The sequence below is a fragment of the Pseudopipra pipra genome, chromosome Z (genome assembly GCF_036250125.1).
Source record: "Pseudopipra pipra isolate bDixPip1 chromosome Z, bDixPip1.hap1, whole genome shotgun sequence".
NCBI lineage: Eukaryota > Metazoa > Chordata > Aves > Passeriformes > Pipridae > Pseudopipra > Pseudopipra pipra.
This window is the reverse complement of record NC_087581.1, coordinates 586,616-614,375: the sequence shown is the minus strand read 5'-3', so window position 1 is coordinate 614,375 and position 27,760 is coordinate 586,616. Positions and strand designations below refer to the sequence as shown.

General features: G+C 49.9%; 1 protein-coding gene and 1 long non-coding RNA gene across 2 annotated transcripts in view; one reads left to right on the top strand and one right to left on the bottom strand.

Annotated features, from left to right (window-relative positions):
• Positions 1-5,737: 5,737 nt before the first annotated feature.
• LOC135407508 (WD repeat-containing protein 7-like) overlaps positions 5,738-27,760 on the bottom strand; it is a 32,425-nt gene continuing 10,402 nt past the window's right edge. The window contains exons 14-29 of the mRNA XM_064642598.1: positions 27,303-27,517; positions 25,803-26,563; positions 25,586-25,668; positions 24,915-24,998; positions 23,920-24,038; positions 23,670-23,793; positions 22,613-22,726; positions 18,286-18,507; positions 16,598-16,784; positions 15,101-15,218; positions 14,395-14,544; positions 14,157-14,239; positions 12,627-12,726; positions 8,594-8,698; positions 7,650-7,853; positions 5,738-6,868 (exon numbers count right to left, since the gene is read on the bottom strand). Coding sequence (XP_064498668.1) covers positions 7,650-7,853; positions 8,594-8,698; positions 12,627-12,726; positions 14,157-14,239; positions 14,395-14,544; positions 15,101-15,218; positions 16,598-16,784; positions 18,286-18,507; positions 22,613-22,726; positions 23,670-23,793; positions 23,920-24,038; positions 24,915-24,998; positions 25,586-25,668; positions 25,803-26,563; positions 27,303-27,517 — 2,669 coding nt within the window. The 3' untranslated portion in view covers positions 5,738-6,868. The remainder of the gene's footprint in view (positions 6,869-7,649; positions 7,854-8,593; positions 8,699-12,626; positions 12,727-14,156; positions 14,240-14,394; positions 14,545-15,100; positions 15,219-16,597; positions 16,785-18,285; positions 18,508-22,612; positions 22,727-23,669; positions 23,794-23,919; positions 24,039-24,914; positions 24,999-25,585; positions 25,669-25,802; positions 26,564-27,302; positions 27,518-27,760) is intronic.
• Positions 13,661-14,253, top strand: LOC135407510 (uncharacterized). Its single transcript, XR_010426903.1, has 2 exons — positions 13,661-13,744; positions 13,850-14,253. It is a non-coding gene; the product is annotated as an uncharacterized LOC135407510 (long non-coding RNA).

Here is a 27,760-nt window from a genome sequence, read left to right as displayed (position 1 = left end):
TGGACATCACACCTGCAGCGCCTGCCCACAACCTGGGGGATCAATGAACAATTAATTCCTGCCACCACCGGTATCTCCCAGCCCCTAATTAGCAGCCCTGGCAGTTGTCTGTCAGGCAGGAGCAGGGGCACTCTCTTACCGGTAATTAAGGCTGGATAAACTTGTTTGGAAAAGGCTGGAAGCCTGAACTACCCAGCTGGGAGGCAGGGAAAAAAAAATCCCGACAATTAAGACTGAGATCTTTAGAAGAGCTTTTAAATGTCAGAGCTGCCAGCGTTTGGCTCGGGTTAAATGCCTGGATCCCACAAGAATCCAGCCCCAAATTGGGATTTCAGATGTGCAGCGGCTCAGGAATGAAGTGGTTCCTCTGCTCTCCCTTTTCCAGGGAAGGGAGGGTTGCTCCTGGCCCTGAGCACTTCCAGGGGGTGAATCAAGGTGATTACTGATGGCAAGGCCTGTTTTATCTGATCCCAAACCACAAACCAGGATCTCATCCCCTCGGTTGCATCCTCACCCCTGGAGCAGGGCCAGGCTTCCCTGGCAGCCAGCAGTGCTCGTAATTAACTCCACCCAGCCAAACTCCTCGAAATCCATCCCAGTTCGGCCCATAAATCCATAAATCTTTGCTCAATCACTACCTGCAGATGAGGGGGAGTCTCTCTGATTTCCCACTTTCCTCCTGCTGAGTTGAGGATCAGGGATGGGCGGCGGGAGAGACACCGGGGTCCCAGTGTGAGGCACGATTTAAAACTTGGTGGGTGGTAAAATTCTGGAGGAGACCAGCCCGTTAGTAGGAGTTTGTTAATGATTTTATATTCCCCTGCTGGCTCCCCGCTCGTTTTCCTTTGTGTTTTTGTCATTCTAACGGGGCGCTGATAACGTCATCTGATAACATCTGATAAAACATCTGATAAAACATCTGATAACATCTGATAAAACATCTGATAACATCTGATAACATGTGATAACATCTGGCTCCGGGACCGCGCCGGGCCGTAAACAGGCCTCGGGAAAAATAAAAAAATAGCGCCCGCCGCTTCTCGCCGGGAATATCGATTTTTTTTGGTGTTGGAAAGGGTCAAATTCAAATGGCCGGCACAAAGAGAGGCTGCGGCTCACAAAGAACAGAGTGCGGCGGCGGCGGGAGCGGCTCGGGGTCGGGGACGGGGACGGGGAGGGGACAGGACAGGGCCAGGCAGCGCCTTTCCCTTGGGAACAGGCAGCTGCTGCCCGTCCTGCCGGGAGCGTCCTGCCGGGAGCCGCGGGCTGTGCCGAGGGGACGGAGGGGCCCGGAGCCCTCCCCCGCCTCGGTTTGTCCTCGGTCGGACAGAGAGGAGTCCATCCGGGATGTGAATCCCGCTCCCGAGGAGGGAGGGATGGGCGGGCTCGGATGGAGGAGGGAGCGCTGCCCTGGCAGGGAGCTGGTGGCAGTGCCACTCCCCAGCAGAGCCCGTCCTGCTCCTGTGCCCGTCAGGAATCACAGCACAGCTAAAAGCCCTTCGGTGCCCTCGGCGGGGGCTCTCAGGACGGGCCAGCATTCCCCGGAGCCTCTGGCAGGAGGATCCCTGGGTGGGATGCAGCAAACACCAGGCCAGTGGGACTGGGAGCGCTCCCATCCCTAAACTGGGAGAGCCAGCCCAGCTCCAGCCCTTCCCTGCCCACCTGCCGTGGGCACAGCCCTGGACAAACCCTGTGGAGCACCGACAGCTGTGGAAATCCAAGTTCTGCTCCCTCGGGAATGCCTTGGAAAAGGCTCCCGGGCTAACGGGAAGCAACAGCCTCGGCAGCAGAACGGAAAATGCCCGAGCAGCACCTGCTGAAAGGAAGGGATTGTACCCAAAGAGCCCGGGGCAGCTCCAAATCCCCTCATCCAAAGAGCATTATTTATTCATATTCCCCTCCTATGGACTGCAGGGCTTGGAAGAGAGACAGGATCGATCGGGACCGCTCGGAGAGCACGGAGGGGGAATCTGGGGTGCGGGCCCGGGCTGGAAGGGAGGGGAAAACAGCAGTGGGACCTTGCCAACCGGGATGTGGGACAGGGGGACAGCCACACCCCAGGGCAGGGACGTGTCCTTGGGTCCTTCAGCCTCCCGGTGGGAAGCAGGCCCGGAGAACCAGGAGATGATGCTTTTTTGTGGTCGCGCGCAGGAGGGAGCTGGAGCCTTTGAAGGGGAAAAACAAACGTCTTTCCCACTCAATTAAACGTAACCAAAGGCTCTGGCAAAGCAAATGGGCTCCATTTAGGGCTCGGGGATGGCGGGAGGTCGGACAACTCAACCGGCTGCGGCCGCCGCAGCGAACTCCTCCCCGGGATACTTCCCAGAGCAGAGGGGAAGGTCAATCCTTCAGCTCCACAAAGCAAACCCCAGGCAAGGTCTCCCCAAAATCCCCGAGCCGCCCCCAAACCCATCTCCCGGCTCGTTGTTCTGCCGGGCAATTTGTCACCGGTCGGGGATCCGCGGCGGCATTTTAATGCCAGGAGCTCCCAACCCTCTGTTTCTCTTCCCCCCCGAAGAAAAATAGCTTAATTTCTGCAGTTTGATAGATTTTCCTGAGCCTTCAAAAGGTAGAGAGAGAGAGAGAGGCTCTTGAAAATCGGTCGTTGAACTATCCACAGGCATTTTATAATGGCCGTAAATAGGCCGGTGCTGAATAGCTCTCCAGGCGTCGGCTTGAACGGTGTCCTTGACACTGTTATTATTATCCCCACGGAAAGGGAAAAAAAAAGGGGAAAAAAAGAAACAGAAAGTCTGGGAGCCTCTCCACGCCGCAGCCGGGCTGCAGGAGCCGAGCTGCCCCCGCTGGATCTGCACCCCCGGAATTGCCAGAAATTCCCTGGAATTTCCCGCCTAAAACAAAGGGATGCACATGCAAATTTTGGGAGCTTCGGAGCAAACCAAGTGCAAGAAGCTGGGGGGAATTTATTTGCTGTCTTTTGGCCCCTTTGCCCACCTAAATCCTCGGCTGCTTTCCGTCAGGGGATGTGTTTGTGTAGCTCCCGTGTCCTGGGGTCCCGTTGCTGATGAACCCCCACCTTCGGGGGGTTATTTTTCAGGACAACCATTCCCAGCATCCCAACACGTCTCCACGGAGCAGCTGTGAGGTGTTTCCAGCTCCAAACCCTCCTCCACTGCATCTCCCACCTTTCCCCCCAGACCTGTCCTTTTCCCCCTCGGATCCCGTGGGATCAAGTCACGAGAGACGCCGCAGAAAAGCTCCGGGTTAATCAGCACAAGCAATTTTCTCGGCATAAATAAGGTGCTGCCTTCATTTCTCTCACGAAAGCCACTTTTGATTTTTTCAGCCCCCTCGCGAGGCAAAAATAGCTCGTCCTAGAAATGTCAGCGGCACGTATGGATTTCTCTCCCTGGAAAACGAGCCGTGGAGCAGCCTCGGAGCCCTTCCCGTGCAGGGATGCTCTGCCAGGGGCTGGGTTTGGGTTGGGAGAGACCTTAAAGCTCATCTTGTTCCATGGCAGGGACACTTCCCACCAGCCCAGGTTGCTCCAAGCCCCGTCCGACCCGGCCTTGGACACTTCCAGGGATCCAGGGGCAGCCACAGCTTCCCTGGGCAGCCTGTGCCAGGGCCTGCAACTTGTCTGTCCCCTCCCTCTCCCCCATCCTCACACCAGCCCTCGGGGGTGGCTTTTCCCTCCCGGCAGCGCCGCCCCCGTCCCTTCCCGGCACCACCAGCGCTAATTGCTCCCGGTTCGTTAGTGAGCGACAGCCTCCCTCCCTCACCCCGTCCCCGGGGGGCTCCAGGGCTGCCTTTCCTGGAAGTGTTTCCTCCCCGGGCCGCTGCGTTTCCGCATCCATCCATAATTGATGCCGGGCTGGGATTTCTGGCCCTGCTGGCGGGGCCCGAGCTGGGATTTGGTGTGGAGCCACGACGGAGCCCGGCCTGAGGGATCCCACCCTCGGGGGTGGTTTCAGGGATGTGGGGGACAGGGGTGGGATGGAAACCTGCCCTCCCACGTGCTCGTTAGCAGGGATGAGCTTCCCCCCGAGGTGTCCAAGTGCTGTCCCAGGGCCGGAGCCTCCCTCGCCCTTCCCGAACACATCAGCCCCCCCCATCCCGGGAAGGTGCCCCTGGGGATGAATTCTCAGCTCTGCCTTGCTGAGAAACCTTAAACCCCCCCATGAAACCCTCTCTGTCAGGCCCCAGCCCACCCCACGGTTACATAATTCCCAGCAGGAAGGAGCGCTCCGAGTTTTTAAGCCGCCGGTTAATTGTCTCCCTCCTCCCCGGTGGTGCAGAACAGACACGAAATGAATCCCACAAAACCACAGCTGACAGGGTTTTAAAAAATCTGTTTTCCTGCAAGGAGCTGCGGGAAGGACGGGTGATTAATGAAGACTAGGGAAAAAAAAAAGGTTTTATCCAGCAGATTAATTTCCACGGGTGTTTAAATCCTTGGCAGAGCCGGACAAGGTGGAGATTTAAGGTCCCTTCCCACCCAAACCATCCCAGGATCCCGTGATTCTCCAACCTCCCCCTGCAGCCAGCGCTCCAGGAGCAGGTGGACGGTTTGGAAAAATGGGAAATCTGGGCAAATTGACCCTGTGAGGAACAATCACAGCTCCACTTCCCATTTCCCAGGGCAAACCTTCCCCCGGGACCGCGGGCGCCCGACCCTCAGCTTTCCCCATTTTCCAAGCGGATGCACTTGACGGGAACTCATCTCCCGGATCCCCGGGGTGGGACACGGCCCGGCTGGATCCCTGCATCCATTCCCAGATTGGGTCTGGGCTCTGCTCTCATTTGTTCCTGCAATCAAATGGATTTTAACCCATTTTCTGTCTGAAACCGATTTTTTTAATAAAAAAGGGCCGATTTAAACTGGCCGGACGTGCAGATTCCGGCGTCGCTCCCACGCCGGAAGCCTCGGTTTCCTTTCCCTGTGCTGAACCCCGGGAGTGAGTAAACGCCTGTTTAAAGTTATTTACATCAATAAATAAATATTTACCCCCCTCTGAAGCCACTCGAGCCCTGGGCAAACAGGTTCCAATTTACCAAAAAAATCAATTAAAACCCCGCGTCCTAATGCGCCGACGTTCCCGGAGACGTCGCTCCCGCCCTGCATTCCGAGCCCCAAATCAGCATTCCAAAAGCTCGGCTGTGCTGAAAGAGCAGAAAGTTTCACCTTTTAATTTTTCATAGGGGATTAATTTTTAATTTCCCGACATCAGAGAGAGAGAGAGAGAGGGAGAGGGGGGAAGTTCCCCAGGAGCCTCTCCCGCTTCAAAGCGCGCTCCAGGCAACCGCTGTGTCCGGGGCCAATTTATCACACCGGAGGCTCTGCTCCGTGGGGGTTTTTTTTCCTGATTTTTTTTCCTCGTTCAGACAAAAGTCTGAACGCTGGGGAAGTTTTCTGAAAACTGGGACCAGCCTCGCCCAAACCCACCTTGGAGTGTCAGGGTTGGAAACGACTCCGCTGCCCTCCCTCTCCCCGGCTCGTCCCGGCCTTGTCAGAACGCATCCTCTAGTTAGAGCTTGGAAAGATTTCCCTCCTGGCTCCCAGGGATTGATTTTTCCAAGGCTCAGCAGCTGAAGGAGAGCAGAGGGTTCTCCGGGCGCTGCCGCCTCTGCCCCTTCCCTCCCTGGATCCTCCCGGGAATGCCGGAGCCACGGAGGTTGAACACATCCACGTGCTCTGGAAGTGGAGGATTCCCACAGTTCCTGCTCTCATTCCTGCCTATTTCCAAAGGGAATTACTGACACCCAGGAAAACCGACAGGTTTCAGTCCAGTTTTATTCCACGAGCATCTTTACACCGGGAATTTTAATCCACAGGCAGGGAGGGGAGCGGATTCCCGGAGGAGCAGCCCCTGGAACCGGTCACACGGTGACTCCCGTCACCCCCCTCTCATCCAGGTGTCACCTTTGGCTTGGGAACTGCCAGGGAAAGCCACGGACACCTCTACATCACAAACACAGCATGGAGACGGCACAGGAAGCTCACACTGGAATGACAGGGTCAGGAATATCCGCCGGGAATATTCCCGGCCGTTTGTGTTCAACATTCCTACTGGCCTGCTTTGGAATGGGATTTTAAACAGCAGAGAGATATGGAGCTGCTGGGCTGCAAATCTCACCTGAGCACTGCACGAGGAAATAAATGCATTTTATCCTTAGAAGCCATTTGAGGAATTAATTTATTCCTTTTGGATTCTCCAAGTACCGTTTTTAGTTTAACATGTAGGGTCAAGCTCTGCAGCCAAGGAAAAGCTGGACAAACACACAATTAAGAGAGAATCTTCTCTTGCCCGTGAGCAGAAACCAGCAGATTTCACACTAAATATGCCACAAAATGAAGATATGTAAGAAGGAAACACAGTCACAGCCAGTGTAACACAGGAATATTCCTACTGACGGAAATGTTTCAGTCTATCCAGTCAATAATTTGCTTTTTCCATAGTTTTGATCATTTTTCCAGCCCCAAATGGCTCCTCTTTGTCCTTTATTTAAATAAATACCTGCACTGGTAGCAAAAACCACCTTTATATATAAATACTCCTTTTTTCCAAGTTTGCTGTTCCATTGAAAGGGCTTTTTAAATTATTTATGTACACTATTATTTTTCCCTTCCGGCCTGGGCGCAGCAGCACTTCCCAAATCCCTCGGAAACGGAGCCTTGATCCCAAATTCCAGCCCTCCCCATTCCCAGGCTCTGGGCTGTGTCACCCACCAGCATTCCGGGAGAAAATCCATGTAAACAAGGAGCTGTTGTGGTAAACACTGACATTCCGGGAGGCTCCAGAGGGAACAGGGGTGGGATGCCATCCATGAGGAGGAGCCAGGCTCGGGATGAGGTGCTGCTGATCCCGCTCTGCCGGCTCTTCCCGCCGCCGGCATCTGCTTCCTCCTGCACGCCAGGGAAAAACGGGGTCAGCTGCCAGCGGGACGGGATGAGCGCTCGGAATCACAGGGATCCCCTCAGAGCCCGGCTGAGCCCCTCGGAGTCGGGCAGGAACCCCTGGGATTCCAGCTGGAGCCCCTCAGAGCCGAGCAGGATTCCCTCAGATCCTGGATTCCCTCAGATCCTGGATTCCCTCAGATCCTGGCTGAGCCCCTCAGAGCTGGACAGGATTCCCTCAGAGTCTGGATTCCCTCAGAGCCAGGCAGGATTCCCTCAGATCCCAGCTGAGCTGGGCAGGATTCCCTCAGATCCTGGCTGAGCCCCTCAGAGATGTGTAGGAATCCTCCAGAGTCTGGATTCCCTCAGAGTTGGGCAGGATTCCCTCAGATCCTGGCTGAGCCCCTCAGATCCCAGCTGAGTCCCTCAGATCCCAGCTGAGCCCCTCAGATCCTGGCTGAGCCCCTCAGATCCTGGCTGAGCCCCCCAGAGCCAGGCAGGATTCCCTCAGATCCCAGCTGAGCCCCTCAGAGCTGGGCAGGAACCCCTCAGATCCTGGATTCCCTCATATCCTGGCTGAGCCCCTCAGATCCTGGTTGATCCCCTCAGAGCCGGGCAGGAACCCCTCGGATCCTGGATTCCCTCAGATCCTGGCTGAGCCCCTCAGAGCCAGACAGGAACCCCTCGGATCCCCTCGATCCCCTCAGCGCTCCCCTCACACGACGCCCACAGCAAGGGGCGGGAGCGCCCGGATTTCAGGGCAGCTGCCGGATTCCGGGGAAGGCCCCACCTAGACCATGAAGCGGTGCTCCTTGCCGTCGTGGGCCATGAGGATGACGTGGCGGTTGGAGGTCCAGATGAGGCGGGCGAGGCGCAGGGCGTTGTGGGAGCCGGGCGAGGCCGGCTGCACCGGCGGCACCTGGTAGGTCTTGATGCAGCGCAGCTGCGGCGCCGAGTTCAGCATCCCGATGCTGCCCAGCAGGGACGTGTTCATCTGCACGACACACACACCTTCCTGGGGCTCCAGGCACACCTGGAGCTCATCCCAAACTCCCAGGGCCCCGGGGCTGAGCGAGAGGCCGCTCGGAAGGATCACGGAAGGTTTGGCTCGGAAGGGACCTAAAGGATCATCTCCGGTCCTTTCCACCAGACCAGGTTGCTCCAAGCCCGGCCTGGAACCCTTCCAGCCCCATCCCACCCGGCCTTGAAAGCTCCCAGGGATCTCCTGAGTTCTGCCCTTTGGAAAACAGGCCCGACGCTGCTGATTCCTCTTTCCCTTTAAAAATCCAGGGAAAGAGGAATCGGCAGCATTGGGCCTTTCTCCCCACCCCAGGGCAAACCCGGGGATATTTCAGGGGTGCTATTGCTGCTGAATCCTGAGCGGTTCCAGGCCGGAGCCGTCCCTTTCTCCCGGCTCTCCCCGTGTCACGGGGTGTAAATCACGGAGCCGACATCGCCACCATTTAAATCATCTTGAGTAATAACCCTTTTAAGATGACTAATGCCCCCGATTTCCCTGCATTAATAATCGTGCCAAGCGCGGGACACGGAAGGGAAGAATCTGAAAACTAAATGTGGAGGGCGTTTAACTCTTCGGGTTAGGCTCGGAAGGATCTTAAGGATCATCTCTTCCACCAGCCCAGGTTGCTCCGAGCCCTGTCCAGGCTTGACCTTCTCTCCCTCAGGATTTTTTCCCCAATTCCCGAAGGAAGGAGGGCTGGGATGTGTCCTCACCTGCCAGAAGGAGAGGTGGCTGTCGGAGTTGGAGTAGGTGGCGAGGTACCGGCCGTCGGGGGCGAACGCCACGGCGGTGATGGGCCCTTTGTGGCCATGGATGGTCTGGGAAAGGGGGGAGAGAGAGAGAGAGAGAGAGAGAGAACAGGGAGGTGGGAGAGATGCCTGCTCAGGGTTAAACACCATCACAACTCCTGGGGAGCGCCCTGAAGGCTGCTCGGCCCATAAAATCATCCCCTGCCAAATTTGGGTTTTAAAGCGAAGGAATTTGGCAGGATCATGAACATGGAGGAGTCTTTAACAGGGATTTTTAAAACTGGAAGCCCTGCTCTCCCCCACGAGCTCCTCTCCTGCAGAAAAGGTCCCAAAGCCCCAAATATGTATTAAATCCGAGTGGCCACGGGAATTTCTCCCTGAAAATCCCCTTTTCTCTTGGATCAGCAGTAGGAAAACCCCATCATCAGTGCTCCTGTGCCCATCCCAGATTTACTGAAGGATGAAGACTTGCTGCTATATTCAGGACTCATTCAAATATTCATTTCTCCCTCCTGGAAAAGGTGGGTGAAGCCCAAATCTCCCTCTTTGATGGAATCAAACCCATTAAAGAGCTGCTCCTGTGTTTAGCCCCATCCCACCCTTTTAGCATGGAATACTTGTCCACAAAACAGGTTTGGGGGAGACAAAGGTAGAAAAATCAATCCCCACAAGTAAAAGTTTAAAAGAGAAATCCCATTTTTTAAAAGAAATTTCTGGGCAGTATCTATTAACTCACCCCAGTTTCAGCAACTTTATTAATTTAAACCTCTATGTCAGTTCCAGGAACAATCCCACTTCAGGGCTGAGAAAACATCAATATTTATATCTTTAAATTCATTTTTTTTTGCCTTGGACTAGCCCAGGGATGGGGCAGATCCACATGGATCCCTTCCAACTCAGGACACTGGGATTTATTTCATCCCTGAGGCAGATGGGATTTTGCTTCTTAATACCAGGTTTTCCTGCCTCACCTGGATTTGGGAATGCAGGATAAACACCTTTAAACCACCACATTCCAGGACAGCATCTTTCATTCCCTAATTAAACTTCATTAAAAAGCAGTTCTTGCTTTGAAATAAACCCCCAAAATAACTCGTGTTTCTCTTTAATCTTCCCCTGCAAATGGCCGAGGTTTTAGACACAAAAATTACAAGTATTTTCTGAAAGGCAGCTCTAAATATTAATGACGGATCCCCGAGATGTAAATCAATAAAAATGGAATATTTCAAAGCCTCTCCTTACAGATCCAAATACATTCCTGAAGGAAAAGAAGATAATTAAACAGAGGAACTAAGTGGGGGGTTTTGGGGCCAGACTCCGTTACCCAGCAGGAATTTATCTGACAGGACTTGAAATAATAATTCTACAGATCCCAAATTTCAGGCCAACGAGAGGAACATGAGGAAAAGCCCCCCCCAAAATGTGAGTTAATTCTTCTGGATCATCACAATTAAAATGAATGAATAACGAAATAATTAAAATATTATTAAGGAACTTTCAGAGATGAATATTTTCCCAGAATTCCAAAACTGACAACCACCAGGGATCCTAAAATCCAATTAGCTGGATCACACTAATTTAGGGTTTAATTTGATATGAAATAGCAGAATATCAATATTTTCCCGGGTTGCTGCATCCCTAAATACAGCATTTTTAATTGTGTGTTGATAATTAGGAACTTGATGCAAAAACATTAATAATTTGGTTGGAATTTAATATTCTTTCAACATTTAAATGGGCAAATGACATTTAATGACTTTGAATTTTCTTGTCATTCCCAGAAACTTCACCCTGAGCGTAAACTGAGCCCGACTGGACATTTTTAGCAGTTTATTTTGGGGACAAAAATCGCCATTTGTGTTCAAACCACGTGGGGTTTAACGGTGGCGAAACAAAAGCCGCCTTTTGCAGGCCCTCGGAGCCTCTTTGCTGATTCCCTGCGAGCCATCAATTATCTTTATCAAATCCCAGGATCTCATCTCGGCCCCTGATCAAGATGGAGCCTTCTTTTCGCGGGATGCGGCGCTATCCGGACATCAAGGCCGGAGCGCAGGGAAAAGCCGGGAAGGGAGGGATCAATAATCATCAGCAGCTCGGAGGGGCTGGGAGGTGGAAGGTGCTGATGGAAGTTCGACCTCTTTTTTTTTGGGGGAAGCTGATAAAGTTTAACCTTTGCAATACCTTAGAGCCAGGACTCTAAAGCTGGGCCTAAGCTCAGCCTAAAAGTGGCTGCTCCCCACACCATCCACCCGGGAAATCCTCCTCCAGAGCCTTCATCTCCCGTCATCCGCCCCGGAATCCAGGGTTTTAAAGGGTTAGAAATATTCCCAAAATGGAAAATGCTACGTGGATTCGACAGCAAATATCGGAGGGGTTTATATCCCAAATTATGCTGAAGCTCAGCTGGTTTTTTAAGGAATTCTGAGCCTTGGACTTCCTAGAATATGTGAGGGGGAAAAAGTGAGGGGGGAAAAACACAAGGGGAGAAAACAGGGAGGGAAAAAGGTGAGGGGGGGAAAATGTGAGGGGGGAAAATGTGAGGGGGGAAAAATGTGAGGGGGAAAATGGGGAGGGAAAAATGTGAGGGGGGAAAAAACATGAGGGAGGAAAAATGTGAGGGGGGAAAACATGAGGGGGGGAAAATGTGAGGGGGAAAATGGGGAGGAAAAAATGTGAGGGGGGAAAACGTGAGGGAGGAAAAATGTGAGGGGGGAAAACGGGGAGGGAAAAATGTGAGGGGGAAAATGTGAGGGGGAAAAAGGTGAGGGGGGAAAAAGGTGAGGGGGAAAATGGGGAGGGAAAAATGTGAGGGGGGAAAACATGAGGGAGGAAAAATGTGAGGGGGGAAAACAGGGAGGGAAAAATGTGAGGGGAAAAATGTGAGGGGGAAAAAACATGAGGGGGGAATCCAGCGGATTCCAAGCTCAGGGCACGGATCCCCCTTGGAATTTTGGAGGCCAAACCCACCTCCAAAGCTGCTCCTGGAGGGCAAAGCTCTGGCTGTGGCCGGGCTGGCTTCCAGAGGCACGGAGCAATCAGCGGGGTTGGTTTATTAGGAGTGTCATGGAGACGGTGTGAAAAATCCAGGGCCATGGGCTCCGGGTCAATACGGCTCCCGAGCCGGAGATAATCAACAGCCCGGCCCTGGGAGCTCTGGGAGCTGCCAACGGCTGAAGGGCAAATCAATACCGGCACGGGAAGGGCGCCGCATCCCGAAAATCCCGCGGAATTTGGGAACACAATTTACTGATGAGAGTAAATTTTACTGGGTTCCTGAATCAGCCTTTCCTTAAAAGCCAAATAAAAATTCACTGGAAGGGAAAAAAAATCCAAACAACCCAAAAATGGTTTTCAGGAAACCACTGATTTTTATTTTTTTTTTTTTTTTGGAGCTTTTGGAATAAAAGGAAATTCAAATCCTGAGTTTTTCTCCCCTGACACAAATTTTTCAGCCTCATCTTCTGAGCAGCCCCAAAAAATCTGCAGCTGCGAGAAATAACTTAAAAAACCTGGATTTGGAAGCAGGAATCTGCATCCAATAGATGGCATTATGGAATCCAACAGATTCCATAATTTACCTGGAATTCACTGAATATTTTTATCTCATGAATAATAATAATTAAAGCTGCAAAGGACCTGCCCTAATTATCCTGGAAGTCTTTTCAGTGCCCTCCAGCTCTGTTTTCCAGTGGAAGCTTATTATGGAAAGTGAGGAAACCAATGAATATTCCCCACCACAGACTGAACCATCCTGGAATTCTGGGCAAATAACCCCTGGGCTTTCAGATCAGCTCCAGGTTTTCCTGACTAATCCAGTGGCATCCCATCATTCCCAGTAGGACTCTACACCCCTTAAGTCCTTCATTAAACTATTGATTCCCCTGGTGTTATCCATAATATTCCAGTGGCTCAGCACTTCCCTGGATGCAGAGCTCGCTGCTTCCAGGAGCTCCCAGGTTTTATTTTCCGGGAAGGAATTCCCAGTGATTTCTTTTACCTGGCACTTCCCGGTGCGGATGTCGTAGAGCGCCACGGATCCGTGCCGGGCTCCCACGGCGATCCGGTGACTCCGCTCGTAATAACTGACCATGTAGAACCTGCAGGGGACAGGGAAACCACAGGGAAATCCATTTGGGATGCCACTGGATAATTAAGGAAGGGCTGGAGCAGGGATGTGATTTAGGAATCCGCCCGCTGCCGGTTTAATACCCGGCATTCCACAAAAACACCTGATTTTGATCCGTCACCATGGAATCCGATTGAACTCTCAGATTGATTTAATTTCCATACAGAATGTTGGGAATAATGCATGGGATAATCACCAGCATGCCCATGTGTGATCCACACTTTGTAAGCTGGAAGTCAAAGGGTTAAATGACAATCCAACCCTTTGGGGCATTTCTCGGGAGAATCAAATGGGGAAAAGAAGGGAAGCGGAAAGAAAAATCTGCCAACTCATCAATTTTTGATGGGCACACAGAAAAAAAAAAAAGGCATTCCCTAATCCAAGAATATCCTCGGGGTGAAGCCTGGCATTGTCTTCAGTGCCTGGTGTGAGGGTGTGGGAGCAGCTGGAATTCCAACCGCTGCAAAATCCAAGGAATTTCCACACCTGGAAAGCCCAGAGCATCCAATTCCTTATTGCATATTGAAATCCTTGGGGATATCCCTGTGCCTTCCCTCACAAAGGCAGGGAAAACACCGACTGCACTTCTGATTGCAACTGGAATTTTACAGGGAAATTTTCCTACACCAAAATCCGCAGGAAATCTCTGGAATCGATCCCTAAAAACATGTGCCAAACAACCAATCTCCCAGTGATTTATCTCCCTGCTCCTCAGCATTCCCAGAGTGCCATAGCAACTGCTCGCTCCTCCGGCGTGGGATGGGAGAAAACCGGGATGGAACATGGGAAAAAAACCATCAGGAATAAAAAGGAAGGGAGAAAATCCCTGGGTTTCGTGCAGGAAAAAGGGAAAAGCTCTTCCATTTGGAATTTCTCCAGAGATTCCCCCCCGTTTGCTCCAACCTGATGGCAATTTTCCCTGGGCTCAACAATCCTGTCAGTGGGTGCTGGATCATTTTTATCCCGGCTATAAACAGGAAATATTACAGGTAATTGCCAAGATTTTTAAAAATACTGCAGAGCTATAAATATCCAACAGGAACAGGGAGGGTTTTTGCACTAATTCCCACTTATCCCTGCTTTTATGCTTTAAGGAAAGCCTTTTAAAGCATCATCACCTCCATCAGGATCCAAGCTGGCAACAGGAGAACTGTTCTTTTCCTTGAAACTATTTAATATTTTAATAGCTGATTAAATTAGAACGTAACGGCCGATGGGTGATTATTGGGATTTATTGGTTAAAGAGGAGAACTGGGATATTTATCCACGTTTAAAGATACTGGAAATGTGCCCGTTTGATAAATCACGTTTGACTCTTTGTTGTTTGACGGGCTCAGTGTCACCTGAAGGACCATTTCACATCCTGCTGGTGGTCCCAGCGTTCCCGGAGGAAGAGCTTACCTGCAGATGGCCGGAAAACATTCCTGAAGGCCCTTTTTCTTCACTAAAGATCCTTCCAGGCAATACATGATGATGTCCATCACCTCGGAAACGACAATTCGAATCAGTCGGACAATATTTCCCGTTTCATAATTAAAGCTGTGAAGCTTTCATTCCACCAGCCCACCCCCTGCCACCTTTCAGCAGGGCAGGTCCCTCCAAGCCCTGCCCAACCTTCTCCTGGGTGGGATTTACTCACCTCCACCAGCAGGTCCACGACGTCCGTGGGCATCTTGTCGATGAGGATCTCGATGACCCGCAGGATCTCGCCCTTGGCCCGGGCCAGGGTGGTGGTGTGGATGTTCTGCTGCGACTGCGTGTTGGCCGCCAGCGCCGTGTGCCGGTGCACCTGCCGACAGCGGGGACGCGCCGTCGGAACCGCCGCCGTCGGGAAAGACCCTCCTGACCCGCGCGCCGGCACCGCCGAGCCACGCCTGGCCCACGCCAAACCCCGTGGGAAAGTCTCCATCCCATTAGAATTCCTACTTAGAGGGTCACGTGTGCATTGCTTGAAGCAAGCAGGGTTTTCCACAAATCTGGAAACTTCCACAACCAAATCGAGCCGGACTCATCCCACGCCATAAATCCGGGGGGTTTGGATCTCTTTGGGCACCCCAACACCTCCTGGGGTGGAAGGGCTGGCTGCAGGTGCCCCTGGGCACCCCAACACCTCCTGGAGTGGAAGGGCTGGCTGTAGGTGCCCCTGGGCATCCCAACAACTCCTGGGGTGGAAGGGCTGGCTGCAGGTGCCCCTGGGCACCCCAACACCTCCTGGGGTGGAAGGGCTGGCTGCAGGTGCCCCTGGGCACCCCAACACCTCCTGGGGTGGAAGGGCTGGCTGCAGGTGCCCCTGGGCACCCCAACACCTCCTGGGGTGGAAGGGCTGGCTGCAGGTGCCCGCTCACCTCCTTGGCGATGGTGGTGATGAAGGCGGGCGGGCGGGCGGTGGCGATGAGGGACAGCGCGTGCCGCGCCGAGCGCGCCGAGTCGGCCGCCGGGCTCAGGGGCAGCCCCATTGTGATGCTAAGAAGGGGGGGCCAGGGTGGACAAAAGGCAGGGACAAAGAAAGAAAGAAAGAAAGAAAAAAAAAAAAAAGGAGCATTAGAAAAATATCGAGTGCAAAAAGATTAGAAAGCAGCTTATAATGTCAGTTCAAGGTCAGCGGGAGCGCTCCGGCGGTTCCGGGATAATGGACTCCCAACAATGAGCGGTGATTAGGAGTCAGGGTGTTCCTGCATCAACCCCAAATCGAATAATTAACCATGAAGATTGAAAACAGGGAGTGCATCTGTCCGAAGTGGGGGAAAGGCCTTGTTAACAAATGATCTGGATGTGCTGAATACACATCAACCCCCACGGAGGGAGAGGCCGGAGAGCCCGGAGCGTCTTCCCGAGGATTTATGGTTTGGGCTTTTCCAGTGTTTGAAACACTGAAGGCTGAGAAATCTTCTGGGCAGGGAAATTCTCTTTAATTCAAGGCTTTTTTAGTTGCTGAGGTCCCTGGAAGTGTCCAAGGCCAGGCTTGGAGCAATCTGGACTAGTGGAAGGTGTCCCTGCCCGTGGCAGGGGGTGGGACTGGATGATCCTTAAAATCCCTCTCGACCCAAACCATTCCATGATAACCTGGCTCAAACATCACCTATTTTAAACATGAACTGAAAAAGCCAAAACCCAGGCCAAAATGAATCCTACCCTCCTATCTGTGCCAGGACAAAGCCTAAAAATGCTGGGAAGACACTCTTAGCCCTCACGACCGAGCGGTTTCCTTCGGCACGGCCTAAACTTTAGGGGACTGGGATGAACTGGAGTTACAAACACCTGGATATTCCTTGAATTCAGCAGGGAAAAAAAAGAAATCCTGCTCAATAAATGTGATTTTTTTTATATACATCTGGAGCTCGACATAAAAGCTCCCGGATAAAACATGGGCTTTTGTCACACACAAGGAGTAACTGGAGTTCCCACAAAATACAATGGGAATCCAATTTCTCCACATTTCTCCATGGATTTGTTCTTAGTATCTCGAGGAAATGAAAACTTCTATGAAATGGGGGATCTCTGCCTTAGAATAAGGTCAGGGAACCCTCACCAGCTCCCAGAAACATCCATGGGATTAAAACAACCCTCACTGCAGGTGGCATTTAAAATCTGCGTGGTGGCACCAACAAATACTTCCTGGAATGGTCTGGGCTGGGAAGGATTTGAAGGATCATCTCAGGGACACCTCCCACTAGAGCAGGTGGCTCCAAGCCGGCCCTGGCCACTTCCAGGGTGTGCCAGGGCCTGCCCACCCTGGCAGGGAGGGATTTCTTCCCCATGTCTCACCTCACCCTGCCCTCCTCGGCCCCAGGACTCGAGGATGGGGATGGGAATGGGAATGGCCGAGTGCCGGTGGTACCCACTTGGCCAGCTGCTTCTCGGCGTCGGCGCAGAGCTCCAGCAGCCCCATGAGCACGGCGGACACGTCCATGTAGGGCTCCCAGACGGTGAAGCCGCGGCCGATGAGGTCGATGGCGGTGCGGCGGATGGTGGAGTGCGCCGGCAGCCGGGCGCTGGGCGGCTGCAGCAGCAGGAACGTCAGCGCCTTGCCTGGGGGGAGGAACCACATCCCAAACAATCCCCAGCAATCCCAAATCCCAATCCAAGCGCTGGATATCGAGGGAACATTATTAATATTTCATTTCACTGGATAAAATTAATTACAGACGCGTAGGAGCGGCGCTTCCCAACGCGGGTAGTTTGTTATTATCTCCTCATCGTTATTTGTTACCTCCTGATAAAGGTAATTACTGATTTTATCAGGTTTTTCTTGCTTGTTTGGTTTAATAAACAAACCTCACGTTTTCCTGGTGACTCACACCAACAACACCCAAAAGTGTCAGTGTTATGCCCCAGCTCTAAAAGTGACTCCTCAACCGTTACCCCGACGAAACATTCCCGGCTTTTCCCCGGGAATCCCGCCGGATGAAGCCAATCCTGCCCAATCCTCAGCCAGGACATCTTTGTTTAAAAGCTTTGCCTTGGCTTAAGCGAAGGAATTAATATTGACAAAAACATCAGGGCGGCTAATGAGTTGTTCGTTAGGGCAATAAACATGTCACATTAGAGGCGGCGTGGCCACGAGGTAATTAGCCCCGGAAAAGCTCCCTGGAAAAGCTCGGCGGAGCGGGGCCAGGGAGCATTCCCGGAGCTTCGCCGCTTCCCGTTAATATCCCGGGAGGAAAAGTCATCAAGAACCAAAACCCCAAGCTGGGTCCAAAAATCCAGATCCCTTCAGCTTTTCCTGCTCCTGGCCCGGGGAATTTTTCATCCCAGATCTTCTCTGGGGTGTAAAAATCGGGATATTTTCAGGCCTCAATTAAAAGGATTTTTTTCTAAAGACATGACGAGGATCAGATCACAATTTTTTCCAACTGGGAAATATTCCAGGCCAGGTTGGAGCAATCTGGGCTAGTGGAAGGTATCCCTGCTGGAATGGGATGAGCCTTAAAATCCCTCCCAATCCACATCAACTCTGGGATTTTCACAGAATTCAGAATATTAAGTATGAAAAAAAATTATATAGAATTAAAAAAATATATATAATATATATATATATATAATTCAAGAGGGAAATAATGGGAAAAAAGGATATAATTTCTAGGATTTGATTTTGTTGCTAAAGCCACGTGGGGCACTCCTGGGGTGGCATTTTTTTCTCCTGGAATAGCTGTGGGAACGAGCGGTGAGGGAAGCAGGGATTGATGCAGGTGTCAGGTGGGGATTTCTAGAGGGTTCCACCCTCTCCCAAAGGCACAATCAGAATTCCATGCCACTGGAACAGGGAGGAATATCCTGTATTTTATGGATTTCCCCATCCTTGGAAGTGTTGCAGGCCAGGTTGGACAGGGCTTGGGGAAGGTGTTCCTGCTCCTGGTTATTCCAGGATAAATTGAATAAATGCAGTTTAAGTGCTCTTAATAAATAAGAATAAAGGCTGCCAGAATTCCAAGCAGCACCGATTCCTCGGCAACCTCTTCCCGCGCATTCCCGATTCCCCCGGGGGAAAAAGGGAATGTCAAGGAAGGAGTTTGCAGCTGGGGGTACTCACACGTGTGCCTGGCCAAGGAATAGTTGGATCCGCCGCTGGTGAGGCCGAATCCCTCGGGAATCTGGCTGGAGCTGCGGGGCCGGGTCAGGAGTTTGGGGGGCTCGATCTCGGCGCCGAACTCGGCCCCGATGACCCCCAGCAGGACGATGGCCGTGGCCTGCTTGCGCCGCTCCTCGTAGGACGTGGAGACCTTCTTGGGCTGGGGGAGGCCCGAGAGACACCCTGAAAACACAAAGAACGTTCCAAACGGTGCTTCCCAAAGAAAAGGCAGGAATAAAGACCTTCAATCACACCAGGATTTTTAGGCGTGGATGTGATTCCGGTTTAATTCTAACAAATCTTGAAATATCCCCTTCCAAACCTGCCTCCAGAGGGACAAAAAAATCCACCAGGAAACTGCTGAAATTTGTTTGCTCAGCGTGGAATTTTGTCTTTGTCTAGTGATTGTTCTTGTTCACTTCAGATGCAATTTTCCTTTGGTTTTAAAAGAAGATGGATTTTTTTCAGGATAACTCCTCGGCATCCTTTTGGTTTAGGATCCATCATCACATCCAAGTTGCTGCTAAATTTTAGGATAACACCACATGCCATTAAACCAAATGGGTATTTTTATAGAGTGATATGTTATAGATGGGATTTTTAAACATCATAATTAGGAATTTTAAATAAAATTGAAATATGGGTCATTAGTTTAATACAGCCCAGGGATTCTGAATTCCACTAAGCAGAGGAAGTTAGTTTTTTTCTTTTTAATAATATCCCAAAATCTTAGAGGAAATTATTGGAATGAAACCACCCAAGTCATTTATTCTGACAGAGAAAGCTCACTTTTACCTGTATTAATTAATTAGTTATCTCTATTAATTCCCAGCATCCTAAGAAATTCCCTACCCTGTATTGTAAAAAAATAAGGAAGTTTGAATCCTTCCTGGGTGCTGAGGAGTTGGGAGGCACCACCTGGCCCGGGATGAGGCTCATCAGGCTCGGGGACTAATGAAGGGGGAATTAATGAGGGTTAATGATATCCACAAGAAAACAAGGAACTGAACCGAATTTTGGGAGCTGGGCTCAGCCAAAAGGGAGAGGAAAAAAACCCAGGGAAAGCTTAACAATGGGAAGGGAGAGGGGGGAAAAAAAAGGAAAGGAAAAAATCAATAGCGACCGCCTTCGGAAGAAGGAGAAGAAGAAGAAGGATGAGAAGGGGCTGGAACAAAGCAGGGAAGGGAAGGGTTGGAATTGTCCACCGGAGGTTTATCCCGGGTTCTCGTTGACGTTGGGCTGTTCCACCTGGACAGAGAGGGCCCCATTCCCTGGGATGGGAGTTCCCAGATCCAGAATGGGATCCAAGCTCGTGCAGCCCCGGTTCCGGATCCCCGGATCCACGGATCCGTGCCCTAACGCGGAGCGGCGGCGGCGGGAGCGGAGCAGCTGCGGGAGCAGGGGCGGTGGGATGCGGATCGATGGGAATGAAAGGAAAAGCCAACACATGTGCTGCTTCCAGTAGGAAATTAAACCCCTGCCATGGCTTGGTTGAGATGGAGTTAACCCTTCGGAGAACCCGGAGCAGGGATTTGGGAGCGTCCTCCCGGAATCATGGCAGGGTTTGGGTGGGAAGGGATCGCAGGCAGGGACACTTCCCACTAGCCCAGTTGCTCCAAGGCTCGTCCTACCCGGCCCTGGATGCTTCCAGGGATGGGGAATCCACCACCTCTCCGGGCCACGGAATCTGCACCGACAGGATTTGGACAAAACCCAACTCCTGGGAATCCACAAATCCCAGAAATTAAAACCCAACCGACCCCAAACTCAAGCAAAGCTCCGGATGGGAGTAAAACCACTTAACAAAGGGGGAAAAAAAAATCCTCCCTGATATTTTTATTTTTTTGGTTTTAATTCCAATTGATGGGAATGGTTTCCCCCCAGCTAAGCTGCCAGGGGCCCTTGGGAGATTTTTCCACCGGAATAATGCCTGGAAGAATGGAAGAATTTGGTATTTTGTCCCTGCGCCGCCGCTGCCTTTAATCACGGCCGGGGCTGACAGGCAGATCCATTTTCCCGACAGGACGGTTGATCACCCTATCAGTGGGACAAAATTAATAACCTCCAAGAGGCCTGGCTGGAAAACAAACCAAAAAAAAAAGGATGAAAACCTTTGGGATTGGAGGTGGAAAAATCCCCATTTCGGGTGGAAGGTGTGTGCGCGCTCCCAAATATCATCCTGAATATTCCCAAATATGGAAATAAACCCCCAGGACTGCTCAGGGCAGACAGCACAAAGGCAGGACAAAATGCTGGAGATGGAGGTGAAATATTCCCAAGTTTCTCAGGTTTAGGAGGCCGTGGGATGTTGGAAGCACGGCCACGAGGTCAGGCCGCTTCCCTCCAATTAACTCCCGTTAATTGGCTTTGCCCACTTCGGAGGGAAAATTAATTTCAGCCCAGCTTAGAATAAAAGGATTAAATGAAGTTCTCCAGGTTTTAACTGGAAGAGGAATCAAAGGATTGGAATTAAGGGGAATCACTGGATTGGAATTAAGGCATGGAGCGGTTTTATGGGAGGGGCTTTCTATTTTCCAAGCAGGTGCAAACTCGGAGTATTCCCAGGCTGGAGTAGCTGCTCCAGCTCGGAGGAGATCCAGAAATCCCTATGGAACATCAAATCCAAGCCCTGGAGATCCTGATCCAACAAAACCACAGCTGTGGCCACCGGCACGGAGAGTCCCGGAGAGCGGGACCGACCCCACCCAGCTCAGGGCTGTGGTTCCACCCCCTAATTCCCACTGGGATTTAGTCCCAGCATTCCATAGTATTATGGGAATACAGGGATAGCTGGGATTTAGTCCCAGCATTCCACAGTATTATGGAAATATAGGAATAACTGGGATTTAGTCCCAGCATTCCACAGTATTATGGGACTACAGGAATATTGGAAATGCAGAGTTCGAATGGATAAAGGGGATAAAGTGATTTGCTGAGCACAGAGGACTCGCTCCAAAGAAATCAGGAGCCAGAAATGCCAGGAACTGTGAGGAGGAAAAGGCAGGAAAAGAGGGAAAACGTTGGATCCAACCTGTGGTGCCTCATTCCCAAACCTCCTGCTGGCAAAGGCTTGGGAATGCTTGGAAGTGCAGCCGTTCCTGCAGCCACAGCTCCCTCCGCTGGCCCAGCACGGGAGGAGCTTCGGGAGCTGAAATTCCTGCCTGGAAGGGCCAAAAGCAGCGGGAATTTTGGGAATTTCTGCCCTCCTGGAGACACCCAGAAAGCTGGCAAGGCAGGGAGTTAAGAAGCCTGTGCCTGGGAGTTCTAAAATCTAATAATTCTCATTTTTTTCCCATTTTTCTTTGTGCTGTTCCCATAATCCCTCACCCTGGGCTGCTTCCCGAAGGGAAAAATCCAGCCTGGATTTCAAATTATAAATTATATAAATATATTTATTATATTCCCAGTTCTATTCCCTGAAATAGGAAATTATATCCATATATTATATTCCAAGTTATATTCCCTAATATTATTGAAATTATTAAAATACCACCTGCTGAAATATCTGTAAAAATTAATATTATTGGAATTATTAACATACCATCTGCTGAAATGTCTGACTTGTCCAAGTAAAAAAAATGGGAATAATGCACAGAAAAACAGAATAAATCACTTCAGGAATGAATTTAAAATGGCTTCAGTTAGGTGGGACTACAATAAGAAGGTCTGCCAATTAATAGAATAATAATAAAAAATGCAATTCAAAATACACCCAACTTACCAAATTATAATAACTAATATAATGATGCAATTAATATAATAATAATTATAATATAATTAATATATTAAGTAATTTTAATAATTCATTTTTATTAATATAGCAATATAATATATATTTATTATAATAAATATATAAAATTAATATAACAATAAAAATAAAATAATAAAAGCAATTAATATAATAATAAATATAACAATACATATTTTTATAATAAATATATATCATTAATATAACAATAAAGATAAAATGATAATAAAAGCAATTAATATAATAACAAATATAATAATATCTATTTATGATAATAAATATATATCATTAATATAACACTAAAGATAAAATGATAATAAAAGCAATTAAAAGGAGCATTTGAAGACAGACTCCCTAAGAGCCACCAGCAGGATATGATGTAAAAAATCAGAATAAAGTCATTATTCCTCAAGAATTATGAGCTGAACATTGGTTTTGGGACAATTTAAGGGCTCCAAAGCCATTAAAAAAAAAAAAAAATAATAAATTAAAATTAAAATAATAAAATTAAAATTAAAATAATAATAAGTAAAGGCTCACCTGCTGCAATATCATCATCCCCCAGGTCCTGCTCCTCCTCCTGCACTTTACCCTCTGTGCCCACGGATTCTGGGCTGGCAGTGCCAGTCTGAGCAGCTTCTGTGGGCACTCCAGCTGCAGGGAAAGACCAAAAATCAAGAAATTCCCAGTTATATTCCCTGGGAAATGACAGAAATATATTATATTCCCAGTCATATTCCCTAATATTAGTGGAATTATTAAAATACCACCTGCTGAAATATCTGACTTCTCTGAGTTCAAAAAAAATGGGAATAACACCTGGAAATTTATAATAAATCACATGGGATAACATTTATAGAACTTTTCACCAAAATGATTTTTATTTCATGTCAGAAATGCTAATATTAAAAAGAGGGTTAATTCTCTAAGAATGTGGATTGCAGGGAGTCTGTTCCTTTAGAGAACTGATTTCATTTATCTCACTTTTCACCAAAATGATTTTTATTTCATGTCAAAAAATGCTACTATTAAAAATAGAGTTAATTCCCTAAAAATGTGGCTTGCAGTGAGTCTGTTCCTTTAGAGAACTGATTTCCCAAATCAATTTGGATTTAACCAAGATTTTTTTTTTCCAGTGGGGACAAAAAAGCTGATTTCAGGAAAAATAAGCACTTAGGGGTTAAAAGAGAGGAAAATACCCATTTTTCCTGGTTTTTTTCCCCCCTAAAAACTCCAAACCTGGAGGTCTGTTGAAGGAGCCAGAGTTGCTCCGATCGCCTGGAATGACCTGATTATGAATAATTCTGGATTCCCAGTGCCTTTTCCAGCAGGAAAAAAAGCTGATTTCAGGAAAAATAGCTGATTTCAGGGAAAATAAGCACTTTAGGGTTAAAAGAGAGGAAAACATCCATTTTTACTGGTTTTTTACCCCTGAAAACTCCAAACCCGGAGCCCGTCGAGGGACGGCTTTGGCGAGAGTCGCTCTGACCCCCCGGAACGGGCTGATATATTTGAATATCCTGAATAACTGTGGGTTCCCAGGGGCTTTCCCCCCTGTTCTCCCTGTCTTTGGGCAGGTTTTCCCGGCCTTCCTTACGGGAGATGACGCTGTCCATGTACTGGGGCAGGTAGGGGGCCCAGGCGTCGATGGTCTCCTTGCGTCCCGCCTGCTCGATGCGCCGCAGCTCGGCCAGGAGAAGCGCCTGCGCCGCCTCCCGCACCTGCAGGGGTGGCAAAAACCCACCTTGTCCCGTCAGAAATCCAAGCTGGAAGATTTGGGGCGGGAAAGAATGGGTTTATGAAAGGAAAGGAAAAGTCGGAGCCGGCAAACGCGGCGCGGGACCGACCTCCAAGCATCGGTCCTGCCAGCGGCGCGCCAGCATCTCCAGGAGAGGGGGGCGGAACTTCTCCAGGCCCAGCAGGTCCGGGAGCATCACACAGTGCATGGCTGCCAGCTGGCTCCAGCCTGGAAAACAGCGGGAAGAGGGGTGGGAGCGACCGGAGCGAGCCGAGCGGCGCGCGAATCGACTCATCCCTGGAGCACCACCATCAATAAATTATAAATAAATTATAATTAAATTATGATTATAAAGAAATGACAGCCACCTCAGGAATTATTATCCCTTTAAGGATTACATGGAATTTTCTGTCCTGACTTTCCTTGGTTTTCCACCTCAATCTGCTTTGAACCCGGGTGAATTCCTGCTCCGGGTCTGCAGAAACACCCGGAGCTCCAACTGCACAAATGCTTGGGAAATATTCCACAGGCAACAATTATTTAGTAAGAGGTTAAGAGATATTTAATATTATAGCCACTGACTTGAAAAATACCTCAGGTGAACATATAAATCTACAAGTTTTAATTTCTCAGCAATTTTTAATTTCTTGGGCACAAAAATGTGAATTCTTTCACCACGGTGCTAAAGAAATTCTATCAATTTTCCTTTGAAAAAAAGGATTCAAAGGAGGAATTTCCACTTTAAGAGATGTGTGGAAGCAGGAATTTATACACCAGTGATAAAAATTCAGATTTAAAGCAACTTGCCCACAGGGTGTTTGTGCAGGAAGATGTTTCTCACAATGGCAATAAATATTTATTATATCAAATTATCTCCAGCACCGACCCCAAGTAGTTTAAATACATCCCAAGTCTTCCTAAAAAACACCAAAAATCAGATTTAAATGAGGGGAAACTTGCTTTTCTTTGGTTCGTTTGCTAAGAGAAAGAGCAAACCCACCCCCCCGGCAAAGGAAAACTCCTTTATAAATCAAATTAAAGTGTCCCAGCAGCGATAAAGGATTTTAGCTGAAAGGATAAATAGAAAAAGTGAGGAAGGAATACCTTCATTGACTAAGAAACAGGAATGTAAAGGAGGAGCAGTGTCAGAGTGCCCAGAGTCCAGGTTAGAAGGAGCAGCAGGAGCAACTTGCAGAGCAAAAGGAGGAATAAAAAAGAGATAAAAAAAAGAGAGGCAAGTGAGGAAAAGCAGCAGAAAAATGGGTTAGTAATCGCTGGAGAAGGGAAAGAACCTTCAACTTAAATATTCCAACTGAAGGAGAAGGTGCAACTTAAAATATTCAACTGAAAAATTTCATATTCAACTTGGAAAATAATATTAAACTGAAAAAACAATGGTCAACTGAACGAGAATTCCAGGTTTTCCAAGAAGTGAGAGGTAGACATGCAGCTGAAGAGACAGTAAGAGAGACTTGGATATTTGGGAAAGATAAAAAATCCCTGGGAATAAAGGGGCAAAAATTCCCTGGCAGGGAATGACTTCGTGGCAGAACCAACACCTTGGAATGATTCTTAAAAAGGTCTTAATTGTTCATCATTTTATCTAGGTGGATATTATTAATAATTTTATCTAGGTGGATATCACACTATTACACTACATTGCACTGCCTTTTCCTCCCATGTAATATTTGGATGCTCAATAACCAGGTGATAAATCTGGTGTGTCAGGAGCTGGAATGATGGCTCCAAAGGTTCCAAAGAATGGGATCTTTTACCTTGTTTAATTTGTCCTTGGCTGGAAACGGGAGGGGGTGGTGGCTTCGCTCTGGTCAGCTCGGGGGTGCCGGGTCTGGGTGGCCTAAACACAAAATATCCACGGAGAGACAAACACAAAACACCCATGAGGAGACACATCAAAGGGTTCCTGATGGAAAACACACCCCCCACACAAAATATACCCAAAACCACCCACAAGAAGATGTTAAACCCCACCTGGTGGGCCCTTTCTTCATGTGGTCGCCGATGAAGGTAGCGTTGGTCATGCTCATCAGGGTGTTGGCCAAGGAGATGACGGAGAGCAGGTGCTGGGTGGTGACGGCGCGGGACACGCCGTAGGTGCCCTTGCCCGGCCCCTCGGCGCCGGACACCTTCCCGCCCGGCTCCCCGCCCGCTCCGCCCACGGGCCGGTTGTAGCCGGGCAGCATCAGGGACATGTGGCCTCCTCTGGACACGAGGCCGAAGGACACGGAGCAGTGAGGCTTCAGCATTCCCAGGCGCTCCAGGCACAGCTCGTCCAGCCCGGAGTTGAGGCCCCAGGCGTGCAGGCAGGACATGAAGAGCTTGGCCGTGTCCATGGTCAGGTTGTACTCCAGCAGGGTGAGCGGTTTGGATTTGCTGGCGCGATATTCCGGGTCGCCGTCTTCCCTCCTCTGCCTCAGCGCGTCGTCCTCGTCGTCCTCGTCGTCCAGCAGGTGCTCCTTGATGTTCTCCTTGATGGTCTCCTTGACTTGCTGGAAGAGCACGGCCGCCCGTTTGCCGGCCAGGAAGGAGCCGCCCTTGTCGGAGGCGCCGGAGGCTTTCTGGAGGTTCTCCGGGGAGACGAGGGCGGCGTTGGGCCGGGACGCCTCCTCCGTCAGCAGCTGGATGATCAGGGCCTCCACGTCGAAGAACAGCACGTGGATGTCGGGGTCCGTCAGGTTGGTCTTGATGGCCTGGACCATCAGGGAATTGTGGGAGTACTTGGGTAAATTCCCCTGGAAAAAAACAAGGGAACAAATGGAAATTTCTACGGAGAAACCCTCAAAACACAGAAATTCAACTCACGGACATTTATGGATAAATAAAAGTTCTCCAGGGAAGACACGAGTTCACATTTCTTTCTCCTGGATTCCACAAGATCAGTCACATTCCAAGGAACAACAAAAACCCAAGCTTTTGTCATTATTATTAAACCACATGAAATATTTCAGGTTTGGAGACTGAACTACAGAATCAATTTATGCTGTCGGAGAAGAAGCTCCTCAAATTCACCCAGACACCACTTGTGGGTCATTCCACTCCTTAAGTCCATCTTCTTCCTCCCAAGGGGGGAAAAAAAAAGGGAAGAGGAGATAAAAGCTGAAAAAAGTCACGAAAGGAGACTGGAAACCAGAAGGAATAGCAGCACCCAAGGTTGAGCTCACGTGTTTTTATGGAATTAGGATGGTGCTGGTGTTCCTAAGGAATGTTCTCACTAAGGGACATTTCTTTCCAAGCAGGACATAACAGCAGAAGGCAAAAAAAAAAGGGATAAATGGGAGAAGCTGGGAGCGGAGCGTCCTCAAGGTTTAGGCTGGATATTGGGAATATTCCCTCATGGAAAGGGCAGAGGTGGAGTGTCTGAGGATCTTCCAGTTCCAACGACAGAGACTTCCAGTTACAGCAACAGAGACTTCCCAGTTTTATTCCTTTAGGGAACGGACGCTCCGGGTGCTGCCCCAGAAGCCAACTGACCTTGTCGGAGGCCTCGGAAGCCAGGAGGTTGGTGGCCAAGGTCTGCAGCTTCTGGTGGGCCACGTTCTTGAGGGCGGCCAGGCTGCGGCGGGTCATGGCCTGCTTCAGGTTGACGGCGGGGTGGCTGAGGGCGTCCACGGCGGCGGGCACGGCCTCGTCACAGGCGTTCAGGATCTCCACCGCCGTGATGCCCATCACGCACCGGTCCAGGGCGCCTGCAGGGGGGGGTTGGGAGAGCCTGGGTGAAACAGGAGGCCAGGCCCAAAAGAGTTAACTGAGAAATCTGGGGCCTGCACACGATCTTGGAACATCTAAACCATCTGCGCTCGTTCTGTTCTACCTACTGGACCAAAACGTAAGAGGATGGTAAAAGAAACATATAATAGGCCTAGAGGTAATAAATTAAGATGCAGTAAGATAAAGGAGACATTTGAATAGAAGAAACAGCTCCCTCAGCC